This window comes from Apaloderma vittatum, unplaced genomic scaffold (genome assembly GCF_000703405.1).
Source record: "Apaloderma vittatum isolate BGI_N311 unplaced genomic scaffold, ASM70340v1 scaffold24232, whole genome shotgun sequence".
Taxonomy (NCBI): domain Eukaryota; kingdom Metazoa; phylum Chordata; class Aves; order Trogoniformes; family Trogonidae; genus Apaloderma; species Apaloderma vittatum.
The window spans coordinates 1-17,848 of record NW_009703506.1 but is presented as its reverse complement, the minus strand read 5'-3'; the positions used below and the strand labels follow the sequence as shown (position 1 = coordinate 17,848).

At 39.5% G+C, this 17,848-nt stretch overlaps 1 protein-coding gene across 1 annotated transcript; it reads right to left on the bottom strand.

Moving 5' to 3' along the window:
- Positions 1–1,652: 1,652 nt before the first annotated feature.
- FAM98A (family with sequence similarity 98, member A) lies at positions 1,653–14,987 on the bottom strand (the record flags this gene model as incomplete). Its single annotated transcript, XM_009864661.1, has 7 exons — positions 1,653–3,532; positions 5,089–5,256; positions 7,895–8,011; positions 8,755–8,835; positions 10,582–10,766; positions 13,082–13,216; positions 14,801–14,987. Coding segments are annotated over 7 exons (1,626 nt in total), but the record flags the coding sequence as incomplete, so codon positions are not given.
- Between the last annotated feature and the right edge of the window lie 2,861 nt (positions 14,988–17,848).

Genomic DNA, 17,848 nt, shown 5'->3' with positions numbered 1-17,848 from the left:
GCAGGAATCATGTTTGGAAAACAGCAAATATCAGACCATCATACAGACAATAACAAAGTGGTGGCTGTTTGCTTTCATTAATCAAAGCTGCTCTCTCCACATACACAAAGCTTGTTTTCTCTGGAGAACAAAGTCACAGCACACTAGGAGGAAACAATAGAGTAAGGAAAAACAACAACAGCTGGCAGAAGCAAAGTGTTTTCTTTCCTGTTGGAAGAGTAAAGCCTCCTGTTTTGCCTTCTTATTTTTTAATTTAAAATAGAAAAAGCTTTCCCCTTCAAACAGCAGTAAACAGCTTAACCCAAATCCTGGAAGACGGAGAAAGAGAAGCAACAGATTTTGAGAAGAAAAAGCTATCTGGAATAAGCGGGAAGGGGAAGCTCTGTGCTCCTACCCCATCTCAGTATCGGTTCACCATGTCAGTGTGCATAAGTGAGAAAATCCACTGCAGCAACAGTCATAGCCTTGCAGCAAAACTGACAGCTCTGCCACAGCAAAAAGTCTCTTTCGTGCTGATGCAACTCAATCAGAGGGTCTCTGAGGAGCCGCCTGGGTTTCCTTTTACTAGGAACAAGTTTGCAGCGCTCTAATGCACTGACAGAAACCACCAGCCTCTTTACAGTGAGGAGTGGTGTGAACAAAAGCAGATGCTGTCAATTTTAAGACACTGCATTCCCAGTAAAAGGCTCTTTATCAATCTCTCTCCCTTTACCTGTCCAGAACTGGCAGAGTTGCAGGAATCTTAATTATTAAAAAAATCCTCACTAATTATTTTTGCATGAATGCAGCTAGTCACTAGCTAATGCTCATGACAAGGTATTACTCTCCTACAAGGAAGATACCTTCTCTGGAGCAGCCAGCTGTAAGAAACCATCAACACCCTTATGAAGCAGCAATATTTGTTTTTACATGTTCACAATTTCAACTGTATTTTGCTAACATTCACCTATATCGGTGATCCTCAAAGTCCTAGACTCAATATAGAATATTTGTGCTTCAGCAGGCTTGTTAAATTTCTTTGAAAAATCAAAAAACAAGAAGAGACATTAAGTCAGATCACCAAGTGCCTTTCAGAGAGACCTTTCTTTCCAACCTGTGAATCACTAGCAGCACCTAGTGGCCGCAATGAACAGGAGGAATACAGCTAAATCGGTTCTAAACGTTTATCAGCTTATTTATACAATTATCTTCAATCACTACAACCCTAACGTTACACAGATTCTCTCAAATGCAGCCCAAGGAACTCCTCCTGTCTGCATCAACCTGGAACCAGCCCCAAGGGCACTTCAGGTAGCCAGAGACTCTTACAATGAACATAACCTCCACCACAGCAATCCAAGCACAACAGCAGGAACATACATTTCCCACAATGGAGAACGTCAGGAGAGTTCCTAGAAGCAGGATACCACGTTCACGTAGCACAAAAGAGCATAACGTGGGAGACGGGTGCTCACACAGCCTGCAAATAATTTCACACAGCTACCCCCAAGACAAGAGTACTACACCAGGTCAGCGGGCGGAATGGAACAAAACATACCAAATGGAGATCAATTGCAATACTTAAAATAGATGAAGTAGACCGAAATCCCTGTGAATTCTCAGCTCCTGTGGCAACGGCTTTTTACTATAAAGAAAAGAAACTAAAGCAAAGGGAACATACAGATACTTTTATTGCTCACCTTTTATACAACAGCACACCTTCAGCCATTTTCTTTCACAGCTTGACAATGTTTATGTACACAAAAAACCCAGCAAGAAGCATTATGTGGCTTTCGTAAAGAAAAAAACCAAAACAAATAAACATTAGAACATCAAACTCAGCCAGGCTTTGTTTTCTGCAGCAATAATAAAAGGGCTTCCTCCAGGCAGGAACTAATCTTCCCAGGCCGTAGTGCATTTCTTTAAAAAGACAACCCCCAAAACAAATTGCCCTAGATGTGCTGAGCCAGTGGTATTAACTTGCAAATAAAATAAATTTCAGTTTGTCGTTTCTTCTAGCTGATTTCAAGTAAAAATTAGGTTTGGAGAAGGAGCAACTTGTTTTGGATGGATGCAGATCAGTTTGAATTGCTACACCTAACTACAGGCCTACACACACTATCGGTTCACAATTTAGCTTAGTTTTAAATGATCTTTGCAGATTTTGGCGGCAGTCAGTCTTTAGAGTTGAGCAGGTGGGAAAACTTTGTTTAGCAGGAGATAAGGCTACTGAACATGGCATCCACAGTAGAGCTCATATAATAGACAAAAAACCTGTTTGTCAGAGGGAGTTCACCGTGTGTGCATCGATGTGTAACTTCTGTGTGACCAACATGAGAGTCCAGCAAGCCAAAAAGCAATAGTCAGAACTGTTTTTAGAACATGTAATTGAACAATGATTCGAGGGGGAAAAAAAAAGCAGATGTTCTATTGTGTATTATAACAGACAAATTTGATCAGACAGGTCTTGATCTTTCTCTAAATCAAAGTGGAAGGCAAACACAGCAGGTAGTTTCCAAACAGAAGTGTTTTGAGCAGTCTGACATTTAAAAAGCATGGCTGTCAGCTGATGTTTAGGGTACGGCAGGTAGTGCCGATGCATTCAGTTCAGACAGGTTGGGGGCAGGGTGGGAGGAGAGGTCTTCAGAAAGTTTTACTATACTAGATGCAAAACATCCCACCCAAAGAAATTCTACCTGCCCCATACAGACCTGTAGTAATTCAAGCAGCGATTAAGCCAGGCCTCTGTAAACAGGTTTCTATTACGTGAGCTCTGCTGAGGCAAAAGTTTTGAGCAGCCTCAACTTGTGTAGTGTCTTCCTTGTCCAAAGCCAGACTGATTATACTGATAACCTCCATGCTGGAAGTGCTGCTCAAACTGCCCCCCTTGATTAAAGTTCTGTCCACCTCTGCCTCCCCAGCCTCCTCCTTGACCTCCACGGCCACCACGACCACCACGGCCACCCCTCCCTCCTCCGCGCCCACCCCCTCGGTCACCATGGGACCCACCATCTTGATATCTGTTGTCTTGCTGGTAGCCACCACCCCCACCACCCCCTTGATAGCCACTTCCCGAATATGATGATGACTGGTAGCCACCGTAGCCTCCTCCTTGGTAGCCACCGCCACCACCGTGGTAGCCACCTGTTTGAAAACCTGCATCTCTGTAGTTGCTCTCCCTGTAGCCACCATCCTGATAGCTACCACCTCCACCATCTGTCCAGCCTCCTTGAAGTTTGTTTCCTCTGCCACCTCCTCTGCCGCCATGATCATAACCACCACGTCCTCCTCGTCCCCCTCGATCATGGCTTCCTTGTTCATGACCTCCTCGCCCTCCATACGACGAGTCATAGCCTCCTCTTCCTCCTCGGTCGTGACCCCCATGGTCATAACCTCCTCGCCCTCCATATGAGGATTCGTAACCACCTCTTCCTCCTCTGCCACCTTGTTGTGGACCACCCTCCGGTCTTTTCTGCCACGGTGGCATCTCAGGAGGGGGAGGTTCAATTTCATTGGGCCTTCCTCCTCTGTCAGGCACTCTGCCCATTAGCACCTGCAAAGGGAAGGGAGAACTGTCGTTCAAATTCTAACACCTCACACAAGAGTCCCATGTACCGATACACACCACAAACAGCAGCGGCTCAAGGGTTCTTACACCCAGAGGATTTCATCAAGACAAATTTTTGTCTATGTGACTGTGACAGACTTTTATCTTCCAATTCATGAAAATTAAACAGGGATTATCTAGTACTGCAAGCACTGCTCACAAGTGAGATCTGGGATGGTTTTTTTTCAAACAGCAGGCACACCAGTAGAGGCAGCATCAACACAGTCTTTCACTAAACTGCTTACTAGTGCAACCTGCCAGTCTCAATCAACCACAAGTACAGGGCAACACAGTCTCTCTCCTAACTAGGGCTCTGAATTGCTGTAGAAGCCACTGGCTTGGTAAACGAAGAGCAAAGATTTTTAGTTTTCAGGACACACAAAAAATTACACACCAACAAAAAAGGTGTGACACAGCACTGAACAGAGTTCAGCAAGACTCCAAAGATCTTTAGCTGTCCAAGGATGCTGTGACACTAAGAATTTAGCAAGATTTAAAACAGCACAGGACACTTCCATTGTTTCCAGTCTTAAAATAATACAACAGAAAAAACTTCAATGGAAGCAGGTTACTTGGATACTTCAAGTTACTCTCTTGGAAACATTTAATATTTATAATGGAGATTAAGAGAATACGGATGAGCAGCAGGGCAGTATTGTATTCCCATTAAAATATACAGACAGACTGACAATACAGCCACACCTGTCTTCTCACTTAGTTTCTTAAATTCCGCACTCCAACTACACTAAAAAGCTGCAAAAACTATTTGGACTGGAAAGAGTGTGGTCAAATCAGCACACAACCATTCTCTCCTAAATTATTTGGAACTTCACCTGATACACAGCTGGTACTCAGAAGGCTGAAAAGCATGCATATACACCCCAATATTTTAAAGTACCGAGTACACTAGAGTCGATAGCTGAGTTTCAAGTTCAGCACATGTACTTTTGTGAGCCTATTACTGCCGTAAAATCATGGTTTTTGAAACAAGGTAAATAGCTTAGTCTAAATCTTACTCCAACTATGTCATTACAAAAGATACACACTTGAAAATAATCCCTTTTATTTTTGTGCACAGAGGAATCTAACCTGCGAGATTCTTGTTTTGTGATCTTAATACATTCTGTTTACACAGACCAGAAACACTGTTACTATGTAGGTGTTACTTTACACACAGTGACAGAATTTGCGTAATGACGTGAGTAATTCTGGTAAGACTGCGGAGGAGGCCTGCTCCCTCTGAAAGCAATCAAAGATATTTCAGTATTTTTTTTTACCATCAAACCCAATACATGCCACTAAGAAAGGGCACTCTGAACCTAAACAGGTCAAATTGCGGTTCCCATAGTGCACTGATGCACAATCGGGAGAACAAACACTACAGTTTTTTACCCTTGACTTCTAAATTCCACTTACAATCCTACAAAAAGAGCAGGATTTATTACTAAATTCAAATCACTTAAATATTCATGAAAGAACAAGCCATTTGTCACCAGAGGTACCTTATTAATGGCACATGCTGTCTTCTCTCGGATGGATCCACTGCTTGTTCTCATAATCTTTGACAGATCCTGCCGAGCTGCCAGAAGATTTGCAATGGAAATAGTGCACTTAGTAGATAAAAGGGCACGTTTTGGCTGGTAGACTTTAGCCAGTTTTTCTGTTTGACTCTGTCAGAGAGAAGTAAAACAGAAGCCAGTCAGCTAAAGTAACAGGAAAACGAGACACCTCACACCAAATCAACGCTGAAGGACAGGACACAACTGCAAGTGGAGCAAAAATGAATACAAAATCAGTGAGAACCACTTTGTAACTAAGGATCACTGCAACAAAACTTGCATTTGTCAAATTAATTTCTTAAGTAATACAGGAAACACTATTCCGACTGAACGGCCAAGACACTTACCTTTTGGCAATTTTAAGGTTAACAATCTATACATGCAGACCATATTACTTTCTGGCAGTCAAACACAGAAGTGTGTCATACAATTATACAAATTACTGCTAATGTCAAAAAGATACTGAAAGTGAAGCATGTGTCCAGGCTCCAGACCTCCTGTGCCTGCACCCTGACCCACACCCATTCCAGCTGGGCTAGCACTGTATCGCACAAAAAGGCTGTGTTAACTCTTTCTACACTCTTCGTTCCAGTCAGCTTCTTCACAAAGGCCCTCAGGAGACACTGGCAGAACTAAAGGTCTCAAGTGCTTGCTCTAACTCAGTCCTTTGTCTTGCTTACTGGAAGTGAGCTGCAAGTGAGATCCTGCACGTCAGCTTTGCCTCGCCACACGCAACCTCTCTTCCTCTCCTGCCTTTTGGCATTAACCACGCCGGCTTTTTTGAACACCTCCAAAGTACGACAGCAGTTTTCCAACTGACAGGCACAACAGAAACTCGTGCTACCAGCCACGAGTTACATCCACCTTCAGTTACCAATGGTGTACAACGCGTGATGCAGTTAGGAGAAAGCAGATTGCAATCTGCACACAGACAAAAGGGCTGCTTTCTGTCTGGACCCCAGACAACAGCAGTGGGGACAGGCAAACCAGGCTTCCCAACAAATCTCGACAGGGCAAGAACCTAGGAGCAAATGGCAAAATCCTAAAACCCTATTTTGATCTAAAGGCAGAACACTGGAACAGGGAAGAATCGAGAGTCTGTATTTCCAAGTGACTCAGCGAAAATATTTCAGAACCAAAAGCTTCTACTTTTAATATAAAAGTAGAACGACGCTTATTCAAAATGAAGGAAAACACACTTGTTGCTTACCCAACGCTGGCTAAAGACAGGAGAAGCAACAGTATTCACCACAGCAATAGGATGTTTTTTCCCTGGCAAGTTTGAGTGAGCTGAGCACAGTATTTTAGCACTAGGATTTATTTTTTCAGATTAAACTTGATTTTTTTAACCTAAAAAACCCCTAATAATAGACTTAAATTTTTACTGCTGTTTCTACTATCTGGAAAAGGAACAAATTAGTTGTGCTACTGTATTCCGATACTTCTCATTTTTTAAAATGAAAATATAGAAAAATACTATAATGTATTAAAGCATTGCTAAAAGTTACTGTTAAAACAAATTGTATTGCAAGTCTGGAATACTACAGCCACATTCTCCAATTTCATATTGCTACGGTCGTAAAACAAATTAGATTTGCATTTCAATAGATATAAATGCATATATACAATTTGTGAGGTTTGTAAAAGGATTTCATGCAGCATCTAAGAATGTTCCTAGAGAAAAACCCAAACAAGATGGATTTGGATGCCAAAACTGTAACACAGTTAGAAGTCCACAGTTTTTAAACTAATCCATGCTTTAGCTTATTTTCATTCACTATTAAAGTGTTCAAACAATCAGATAGTTCTTCAGTTACCTACTAAAAGAGCAGAAGAATACATGGTTTAAGAGACAGTACACCAGAAGTCCTACTCAGGTGATGAAACAGAGCAGGGGAGAAATCACATTTTATTATTAAACTACAATTGTTTTTTGATAAAATATTTCTCAAGAAGAAACACTTGTTTGAAAACTCATGTGTCACAGTTTATCACTAATAACTCAAACACTGCCAGGAGCATAATTAACAGCATGTTAACAGATCTGCTTTAGTCCTAGAAATCAGATGATATGCAGTATTTTTTTAGATCTTGTCATTCCTTTTTCACAAAGAAATACAGGAAATAGAGAAAACAATTATTTTTAAAAGCAGGATATGCATCACATACTCAGAGAGAATAGATGCCATGCCATAGCCAGTGCCATGGTTCAAAGACAAAAGCAGCACGTAAAATATTACCCTATGAGGTAAGAACAGGTAGTGCCTTAGCACGTTCACCTGTGGAGTTGTGCTTGCAGATACACTTCAGACTTAAGGAAATCTGAGCACTGTGGACAGCACAAAGTAACTTAAGGGATGGTCAACAGGAAGATGCTTTTCTATCATCACACAGACACAGCACTTCATGATTCACATTATGGTACTCTAAACCCAAATGGTTGTATCGGTAATCTCGTAACTATTTTTTGCCGGTGGCCTATTTAACTGTGTGGTTTGGCTTTGGTGTATAATTACACACAGTCTATCTTCTTATTTTACATCTATTTTAAAATCCAACAAATCAGTTTTAAGCAAAAATTTTTTTAGTCACTTTACATTGTCAAATTTCTTCAGAAAGCCAAACCAAACCCAGACAACTCCTGTAGTTATTTCCTACCCATGAAGGATGAAACAACAAAGCAGTTTTCCAGAGATACTTATTATAAAGCATAACCATCAAGCAGGACTTCAAAGCAAGTTGTTTGTACCTTAGCTCTATCTGACCAGCCAAAAGACTGCACAGTAACATCCAAACGTTTGATTAACAGCTTTCTTCGGACTTCATATTCGTTGACTATGGCTTGATTAATTGCTTCAATTTTTTCCTGAAACAAAGATTTGCAAACATAATCTATAGATTCTAGACAAACTGCTTCTACTTAAGATGATAAAACTACATGGATGGAAGAGTAAGACACAGAGAGATATTAAACAGCGCTCAAGCACACAATTATCTACCTTGTCAAATGGGCTCAGAGCAAGCTATGCCTACTGACATTATTTTCCGGAAGGTTTCAAAGGCTCCGTTATCGTCATGTTCAGCCTTCTACCACTTTCAGCAGCACAGCTGTCTTTTTCAGAAGGGACACAAAAGACACATGCACTGCTGAGGCATTTCTTAACACTCATGAGGACAGAAGCAAAAGTGAGTAAAATACTACACGGCACCAGGTGAAGGAGATGCAAAACATATGTAAATCCCGGGGACCAAGGTGTCCTTGCCTTCCTGCAAGTAGCAAGCTTAATGACAAAAATAAAGCAAAACCAGAGAACTAACAGCAAAGTGGACAGTGGGGCCCACTTTCAGCCCCAACAACCACCACCACTGTACATCTCCTTTATTCCAGAAAACTTTCGCTTGCATTTGGACATACAGATCCATGAGCCTGAGATCTTACCAGTTGTTCAAAATTTACTGTACTAACATATATGTAAAATACTACAAGAAAGTCTTCTCATCTTCAGAAAGACACGAGAAAAATTATCTTGCACACTACAGACAGAATCCAGTTTAATACTTTATATACCTGATAAAGGGAAATTAGCCCTAATACCTGGAACTACTTACCCAGTGAGCTGGTCCCAGTTGTTTCTTCAATAAAGGTTTTCCAACATGATTAGGTGGAACCTTTGCTAGGGTTTCCTTCAGCTGTTAGGAGACATATAAAAATATAAGCACTAGGCAAAAAAATTTTGCTTAAAAGACTCAAATTACAGGAGAGAACTCTTAAACAGCCATAGACATGGCAGAGCAACCTCCAATATAAAGTTGTTTTGAGTTGTATGGCTCCCTTTGAAAAGAGAGGCATTATTCTACACGACAATTCTTTAATTCAGAAAAAAAATCACGCTTGTATCTAATACGTTGTATCAAGACTGTGAGATATAACACAAGCTAAAGAAGGGCCCTTCTTTACAATCAAAAGGAGACAACCTTCAATATGAAAATTTAAATTTAAGTTGCATCTTAAAAGATTGGGCACAGCTTAGGTTATCTTTCCCATCTGAAAATTTCTGAGGACTTCAGGTGAAATAAAAGATGCAGCAGTGACAAAAGTCTGGATCAAGGTGGGTTGAAGTTATGACACTTCACCTTTCCATTGCTGCAAATCACACTTTCCAGCCTCCTTGGCTGTTCATTTCAGCAAGTTTTTCAGTTATTAGTCAGCCTGACTTCCTCCTTCTCAAATACTATCAACATCTGAAGTGTTCAGACTGTAAGCACCACAGCTATATATGATTTCTACAAACCTCTGTAGGTTTCAAATAAGGACTGTTCAGGGGTTTTTTTTAGTATAACCACCTATGGATATACATCACTGAGATAACATCCATTTAACTTTGCAAGACAATGAAAAAGAAAAGTCAATTAGTAAAACGTAACAGAATTCCTAGATTAAAAATATTTTTATCTAATTCGTATTCTGTATTTTTACAGTCTCTCTCAACAGCAAAGCTTGCTAGCACTGTTTATATTGTGAATATTTTCTATCTTTTATAGAAAATGGAAGCACAGAAAACAAATTGCTTCCATTCTACACCTTAGACTTCTGCTGGAAAACCAGCCTCCTCCTCTTAAACAAGTCAATCCAAACTGATTTCTTGCAAAGAAATGAAGCACTGTTTTCAGTTGCTTGGATTTAAGTACAATGCAACTAGAAAGTTAGTCAAAAGACTTCTCTGAAAGTATTCTGGTAACCTTTGTAACTATATCTGTTCTTTAAAGTTCATGAAGGTTCCCCTCCACTGCTATTCTCTCCCCCATCCTGCACGTTACTTAATGCAACTTAAAAGCTTCCTGGCCCCCACCTTTGGTCTGTGCACTGGAAAGGCCATTCCATTACATTTCTCCACTTCATAAAAATTACTCTAACAAAAGTAAATTTCTTTCAGAAAACCCCACAACAACCTGGAGAACATAGACATGTAAAGGAACAAAAATAAATGCAACCACAGAACTGATGAAGCCTTAAGGAAAAGGTGTAAACTGGACTACAGTTACAACACCTTTTAACCTAAAAATTTTTAAAACAGTAAGCTGCAGTAATTTTTTTTCAGGTGTACTTCTTAGAATACATTTCTCCTTATCATTCTTCCCAAGGCCTAAGCTCAGCATTTTCCATGTCTTCTGCAACAAGTGATGACATTAAAACCTAGAGCAGAGGAAGAAATACCTCACCCCAGAAGGCAATGATAGCAGTAGTCCCTGACCTCATGCCTCAGCATGGAAAAAGCCTTTAAATTAATTTTCAAAATCTGGCATTCTTAGTAAGCCATGCTAAACAATTCACACGCTGGAGTTTCACAAGTGGCAAATCTCTCCCTGGTAGAAGAACTATTTTCCATCAAAACAGTAACATGATAAAAACTCTAGTTTTGTTCCTTTGGATCTTACTTTTTTTTCAATTCCACTGAAGAACTGGAACATCGTTATGTTGGCTGGAGGCTTGCACATGCCTAAAGCAATACATATGCCTTTTAGCTCCTGAAAGACTTCACTGCCACCTCCTTCCTGTGCTTTTTTAGGAGGGGTGTTCACACACAGCATTCTGGCAGCTTCCAGTTCTGAGATGAGGTATGCTGGGTAAGAAAAATTAGATTTCAGCATCAAACTATTTTAGAATCAGTGAGAACGCAAGTGCTTACAACCAACAAACACGCAAATGGACTGCTTTAGGAAAGAGCGAGGGCTATAATTTTGGTATCCACAGAATACTCATATTTCTAATAATCACTGAGCCCAGTGCTAGAAACACAACAAAAAGGAAAAAGGTTTAGTACAACCAATTAAACCCTGGAAAAAATCCCTATGATTCCAACAGGTATTAATCACAGAGTTCAACAGAGCACAGCTCTTTTCCTTCAGGCTTTGCCCAGCAAAGACAGGAGACTAGGAACGTGGAAATAAGCAGGATGAAGGACTGAGATATGCACTTTAAGCTAGATAAGTGAGCGCTCCTTCAGGCTCTAAGGAAACAAAGCAAGGAAATGAGTAGAGAGAAGTGAGTAGAGAGTGTTGTTCCCCAGGCAAGAGGCAGAGTGGAAAAACAGCCCTGCTTTTAACAGTACTATTGAGAATTCAGGTTTAAAACAAATCCAGAAAGGAAGGCAGCAACCGATGAATAGAAGTTAGAATGCTGCAGGGCTCTTCAATATCAGAACTGCAAGAGCCTACGACCACATTTTAACTCCTTTATAAAACAAGCAAACAAAAAAAAAAACAAATCACAATTTCTAAACATAAGACACACCCAAAATTTCAGCATTAGGTGCAAGTCACAGCAATATGAATTTAGCACAAGGCTTTTGCTTGTGATTGTCACTACTTTAAAAAAATGCATAGATTTAACAATACTTTTAGTGTGAATCATACTGTGTGACCACAATAGTAACGTAAATAATTACTTCTAAAAATAAAGTTTGAAAAATAGATACTGCACTGATGAAGACAGACTTGTGAGAAGTGATGTAAACCCATGGCTATACAAAAGTAGGTTACTACCTACAAAATTGGGACAGATCAAAAGATTAATTAAAAAAAAACCAAAGCATTTAACAATCTCCAGAATTTCTTCTGGATTTCTAGAATGTGTTCTGCTAGACATAGAACACCTTACAAATTATCAAATTCCAAATATGTAAAGCTGTGAAGAATCCTTTTTAAGTTCTTTCAGCAGTACTTTATACAGGTTTTTCTTACATTCAACTTCCAATTATTTGCATTTTGTTAGGATCTCCTGAAGAAAGAGATTAGCGGCAGAATTTTATTTCAAGAATTCAGAGACCACATTCAAGCTACCTTCAATCTCCTCTGACAAAGACTGAAATTTTTAAGTCTATCACAGTAAGACATAAATGTTCTCCAGATAGTGATCCTTCTTTGCAGACCTTTTCTGAACCAGCTTGAAAACTCTTGTACTTTTCATTTTTTCAGATGCCAGTACTTAATATTATATTCTAGTGATGCTGCACATCAAGCCACTCCTAACTACTTTACGTTTATTCGGTGTCTTCCTCTCCCAACAACAGGGCTACTTCCAATGGACAAAAACCGTGCAGCATTTTGTTAAAGGAATGCTAGGGTGTTTTACATTTTAAAGAGGATTATTCTGTTTCTCCTGAAAAAACCTTGGGCTTGTGGCTCACATGCAAGAGGATATCTAATAAGTTAACTTAATGTAGGTAGAGAAAACTATATAACTATCATAGTATAAAAAAAAAAAAAAGGAGTTTGGCATCTGTTTCAATCCCACATTTGTCAGTAAACACAGTATTCCTGCCAGATACTGGAGTTCAGCTTCTGAACATGGTGTTATATTACCAAAATATACATCACAGAGGACCTCTTGGATAAACCGTAGCACAGACAAGCCAAATGTATTGACTGGTTTGGCTTACAGAAAGTAAGCTGAAGAGCAGATTGTCTGAGCCACAAAATATTTTAAATACAATAATCACATCACTTCAACTGATATTTTTGAATATACTATCAAAGCAAATTCAGATTAAGTACTACTACTCATCTTCTCGCTACTGCTGAAATACAGGAGCCTACTCTGTAATTCATTCCTTATGTCTCAGCTGAGGGCAGAACTACATTTCCACTTCAAAAAGTTAAAGAATCAGCAGCAACTGAGAAAGTAAATAGCGTTAGTTAATGTGAAAAATACTCAGAATATTTTTCATCGTGTACTGGCTACAGAGTGACTTGTAAGTTTATGAGACCCAGAAGTATAATATTTTGACACTGTAAACTACAGGAAAAAAATAATTAATAATTTTTGGTAACTAGTTTTATACATTGCAGCAAACAAAACTATCTCATTAAGCATAAAAAACAATACTACTATTCTTGCACAAAACCAGATTTGCTTGCAAGCACCCTTTTAACTTACTAAGCAGCAAGAGACAGTTCTTCTGATTATGAAGGCGTTTTGTCACATCTCCTGATGTTAAAGATGTATAAGGACAGTTCATTTCAGCCAGCAACCCACTCATTTCGAGTTGAAATTCTTCTGCTTCATTTGGACCTCAGAAGGAAAAGATTAATAATTTGTTTACAGCTAATATATATGGCTATGATTAGAATGAATTAGTTACTTAAAGAAAAACCCAAACAAAACAAGCCCCCAAAAAACCAGCAACACAATGACCCGCTCCCATTGCTCTTTAACATTAAACTCCTGCTTTTAATGGAAGCCAAATGTGTTCTTTGTTTTTCAAAAGACACAACACAACCTATCTGGAGCCATGATATTCCTCATTATTGTAAAACTGTGCTTGACTGACAGCTTTTCCCAAGTAGAGCAGCCAGCCAGTGGCAACTTCTACAATGAGAAGTGACATTAAAAACATCACAAATTTTACAGGGGTATTTTAAGTATCAACTAACTCTTCCCACTACTAATGTATGAAATAGTTCTAATAAAGTTACTAACAGTATGCCTTATGAGGTCTCATGTTTTTACTACTTCTCCCTGCAAGCTCATATTTGTCATTTGATCTTATTTCATACCAATAGGCTTTAAAAATAAGTCACGTATACCAAAGCTTAGACTGGTATTTGTGTAAGAAATCAGTGAAACTCATCTGAATTTGTTAGGCCAGGTTGTGCAAAAAATAATGATTAATAAGAAGGAACAGTTTTTCTTCTTTTGAAAATGGACTTCAACCCAAAATATCTGTTGTTTATAAACTCTACTCACACAAAATGAAGGTAGGACTTGATAGTACTAGAGAAAAAAAATGTTTCTATCATTGTCTGTAGACAATTTTAAATAGGTATTAGAATACTTCTGGATTGTATTTTTACACAAAACATACAGTAGGAACCTTACACTAGGTGAGATGCTGTATTGTTACAGAGAAAGGGAGTCAAATATACTCAACAAAGAAAAGATAGACAAGTCAGAACCAGAAACAGATATTGAGGTGAAAGACAGCAATCTTTGGCCCCTGAGTAGACTGAAAGTTAAGCTCAGAAAGGCATTATAAGTTAATATATCAAATATTCGGAAGTACAGGTTATCACACCAATGTAAGAAATTAATCTGTAGAACATTGTGACTAGTTGAGCAAAAATAACATTTTTGGAAAACCAAGGTTTTCTTCCTCCACTGAAACAACAATCAATCATGTTTTCAGGCTTCTTCTCACAGAGTGTTTCATAAAGAGGGAAAAACACATAGTAAGTAGAGTTGAGGTAACCAATAAAAAGAAAATATGGTTACTGTAGTCATGAGAATGTTTCCCTGAACAGTAGGTATTGCTTGTATTAAATTCAAAAACACAAACATTGAAAGAAAAGTATTTTTATGATCCAATTTTTAAAAAACCCAACAAACTAATGTTTTCCTAAATCCATCCAAGAACTTAAAAAATGGCTGAACACTTACGAGAAAAAGATAACTTCAGAAGAAAGACTGTTTGATCCTCGTTATTATTTCAACTTCTACCGGCTGCTCATTAGGCAAGTTTGAGGTGGAAAATATCCAAAATCTGACAGCAGACAATACTCCCTCGTACAACAGATTTAGCAACTGTCAGCCGAAATCTTTATGGTACGCAAGAACATACATTAAATGCATGTTTGTGCTACAGTTATGGCTACTTACTGTTAGTTGCCTGCACATTTTCCTCTAGTTTACAGAAGAGCCGTAACTCAGATACCAACCAAGCACAGAGTTTGGTGAATTCAGGGGAACTGGCTCCACGAGAGACTGCCTGAGCCAGCGCTCCGTCATCTAACAATGGACCTTTGTAGCTGACAAGTGAAACAAAAGCACAGTTTATTAAGGTTTGCTATGACTGACGTCCTGTGACACATTTATTTTATGCTGTATACATATCGAAAGCTACGCCCTCAGCGTATCTGTAACGCTGAAGAGCTAAACTGATAAGATTCCTGCACTGAGCTGAAAGCACGAGCATACTGAAAACATCTGAGTAAACTCAGCATTTCCAGGCACTTTAGCATGCTGCCAAAGAGACTGTGTCACAAAATATCATCATCAAAGGTTTCATCGTGGAGAACGTTACCACAGATGGCAGCAACTTCTCTGCCTTTCTCTCTTGGAGACGTTCCTTACAACACACCTATCTAGGGCAACTGCAGTTTCAAACTATCATTCTTGAGCACTGCTTTACAGTATGTTGAATATTTTCAGCGCAGCTTTTCTGCCGTTTTCTATCATGTGTTAAAGGGTTGCCATGCAAAACAAAGCCTTCAGTACAAAAGTGATCTGCAAAACAAAATCCTATTTTGAACAATTCCCTTCTTATGCAGGCACAAGAAAAGTAAATAGAAATAGTTCTTTGCATAAACAAGGCAAGATCAGGTCCAGTGTCAGAAAGCATGAGTCTACAGATCAGGTCTTAAAAGACATACTTTTCAGGACGTCTATGTACTCACACTCTAGTAGGGGGAGGAGGAAGAGCAGGGAGAAGATTGCCTTATAAAGCAGGTAGGAACACAAAGTCAGAATTTATCAGAGTATTTAAGAAAAAATGCACAGCATTATTCTGATCTATTGCATCCAAGAAACCCCAAAACATCCAAAAGTGAGCATAATCAGATAAAATCCCTCTTTCAAACTTCCACATAAAGTCATCCACTACGTCGCAGCAGCCCACTGAGTCCAGTTCAATGTGGGCAAATGTCAGAAGTAAAAAAAAAACACCTCAAGAGCAAATTAAAATATTATTCTCCACTTTGTTCTTGTGCTTAACATCACATATAAAGGATTTAGCCCTAATAAAAACTGTAAACACAGTTATTTAAAATCTTGGGGTTTTTTTACTTAAAACTGTAACAGCCTGTTACTTCATCCAACCAAAACAGAGAAGCCACACTCAAAAATAACTTTCACCTCATAGGGCAGCTCGATTAGCCACACAGAGTTAATCTACCAGGTGGGAAGCTGTAATATGACGTATTACAACCATGCTACATTACCACAGTAGGCTAGACAGTTCCAACAGGCTAATTAGAGCAAATTTAAGTCCCATCCCACAGATGTTTCAGACCTACGTGTGTAGAGGAACGTCTGGGTCTCAGAAGAGAAACATCCAGTTATAGATCAAAGTAGAAGGGAAGCGATGACAAGCTTTTTGCTTTGGCAGGATCCGGATTTAAATTGCTGGTCACACCAGGGACCTCTTTTCTACAATTTTTCTTTGACAGATAGGACATCTTGACTGTGTTATCTCTGATAATTATGACTTTGGCTACATATTTATTTGGCCAGTAATCCAACTTGCAGATTGCTGACTGCAAGCAGCTTTTGCCTTCTGTTCCTGCCAATGGCACATGTTCTAGAGCTACACTCCTCTTTTGGTAACGTTCTGCCCTACAGTTTGTTTGGTTTTTCAACAGTTCAACAAACTGACTTACAAGGCAAGACGCACTATCCGAGTACCTCAAGTATAATTCCAAAAAAACCCCCGAACTCTTTGACATGCAGTGATATTAAAATAATAAATCACGTAATAGAATTGTCTTCAGTGTTTGGTTAGAAAAAAAATAAATTGAATTGCGAAGGATCACGGAGCTGCTGCCACAGCTTAAAACCTCAAACACCCCAGTCTTTCCAGACACTAGCAAACAGAAGTCATTTAGTCACATGCAGTAGTTTTCTCAGTTGTTACCAATACTGGTGAAGCCCAGGGGGGTCTTTTACCCTCCAAATTTTCTTTTCAATCGCTATTGCCAGTCTTGGTTGACATGACTTATTTTTCAATCTGCTTTTGTTCATTGCTTTATTTATTTATGTCAAAAGTCAACAGCAACACTTTCCGTCTATAATTACACAGAGGGCAAATCACAACTCCATCATGCTACTAACACCCTCTTGAATGCACAGCAGAAAAAAGCAGCCAATCATGGTATGCCCATCACAGCAGAGACCTTTTCACATTTCAGTTGGAGAAACACCTGCCAAAACAGAAGCCTATTTGTCAAGCTTTGGAACTATCATCAGCATCTTAGCCTGGAAATATAATCTTTGTTGGGGCATAATGACTCCAGCCACAAAGTGATTTATGGGAACGTGGCCAATGTGAGTAAATACAGCTGTCTGCAGAGAACCAGCAGCAGCAAAATTGTAACTGCCTCTCGACTGAACTCTCAACAGTTCACAGACATGAAGCTTACAGTAGGCCATGTTCTCTGTGCTCTCCCTCTCATATTTATATAACCTTTACTGACTTAAACAACTCAAGTATTCTGTGCTATATTTTAAAAAAAATAAAAGGGAAAAATACTCCATCATCTACAAATGTTTTACTATTATCTTCCCCTACATAAAAAGCCTAAACGTTTTCTTCTCTGACTTCTCTTAAAACGTTTCTTTCTTCTCTGACTCTCTTAAAACGTTTCTTTCTCCCTTTCCCACGCTCGGCTAGAGCCACTCTATCGAACACGGGCTACCGATGAGATGGCACCACAAAAATCCAGCACGCAGGAAGAAGTAAAACACTTGCAGAGGCCGCACAGCTGCAAAACATCTCGTCGGGCTCGCTGCTTTTCTCAAGCCCCGCCGCGGGGGCGGCCCCTCAGCTCGGATGAAAAGGGACCGCTCCGGGCTCCGACCTCGGCAAAGCTCTGCCCTGGGCCGCGGCCCTCCGAGGCGACACCGCGTCCCCCCGTCCCCATAATCTTGTCC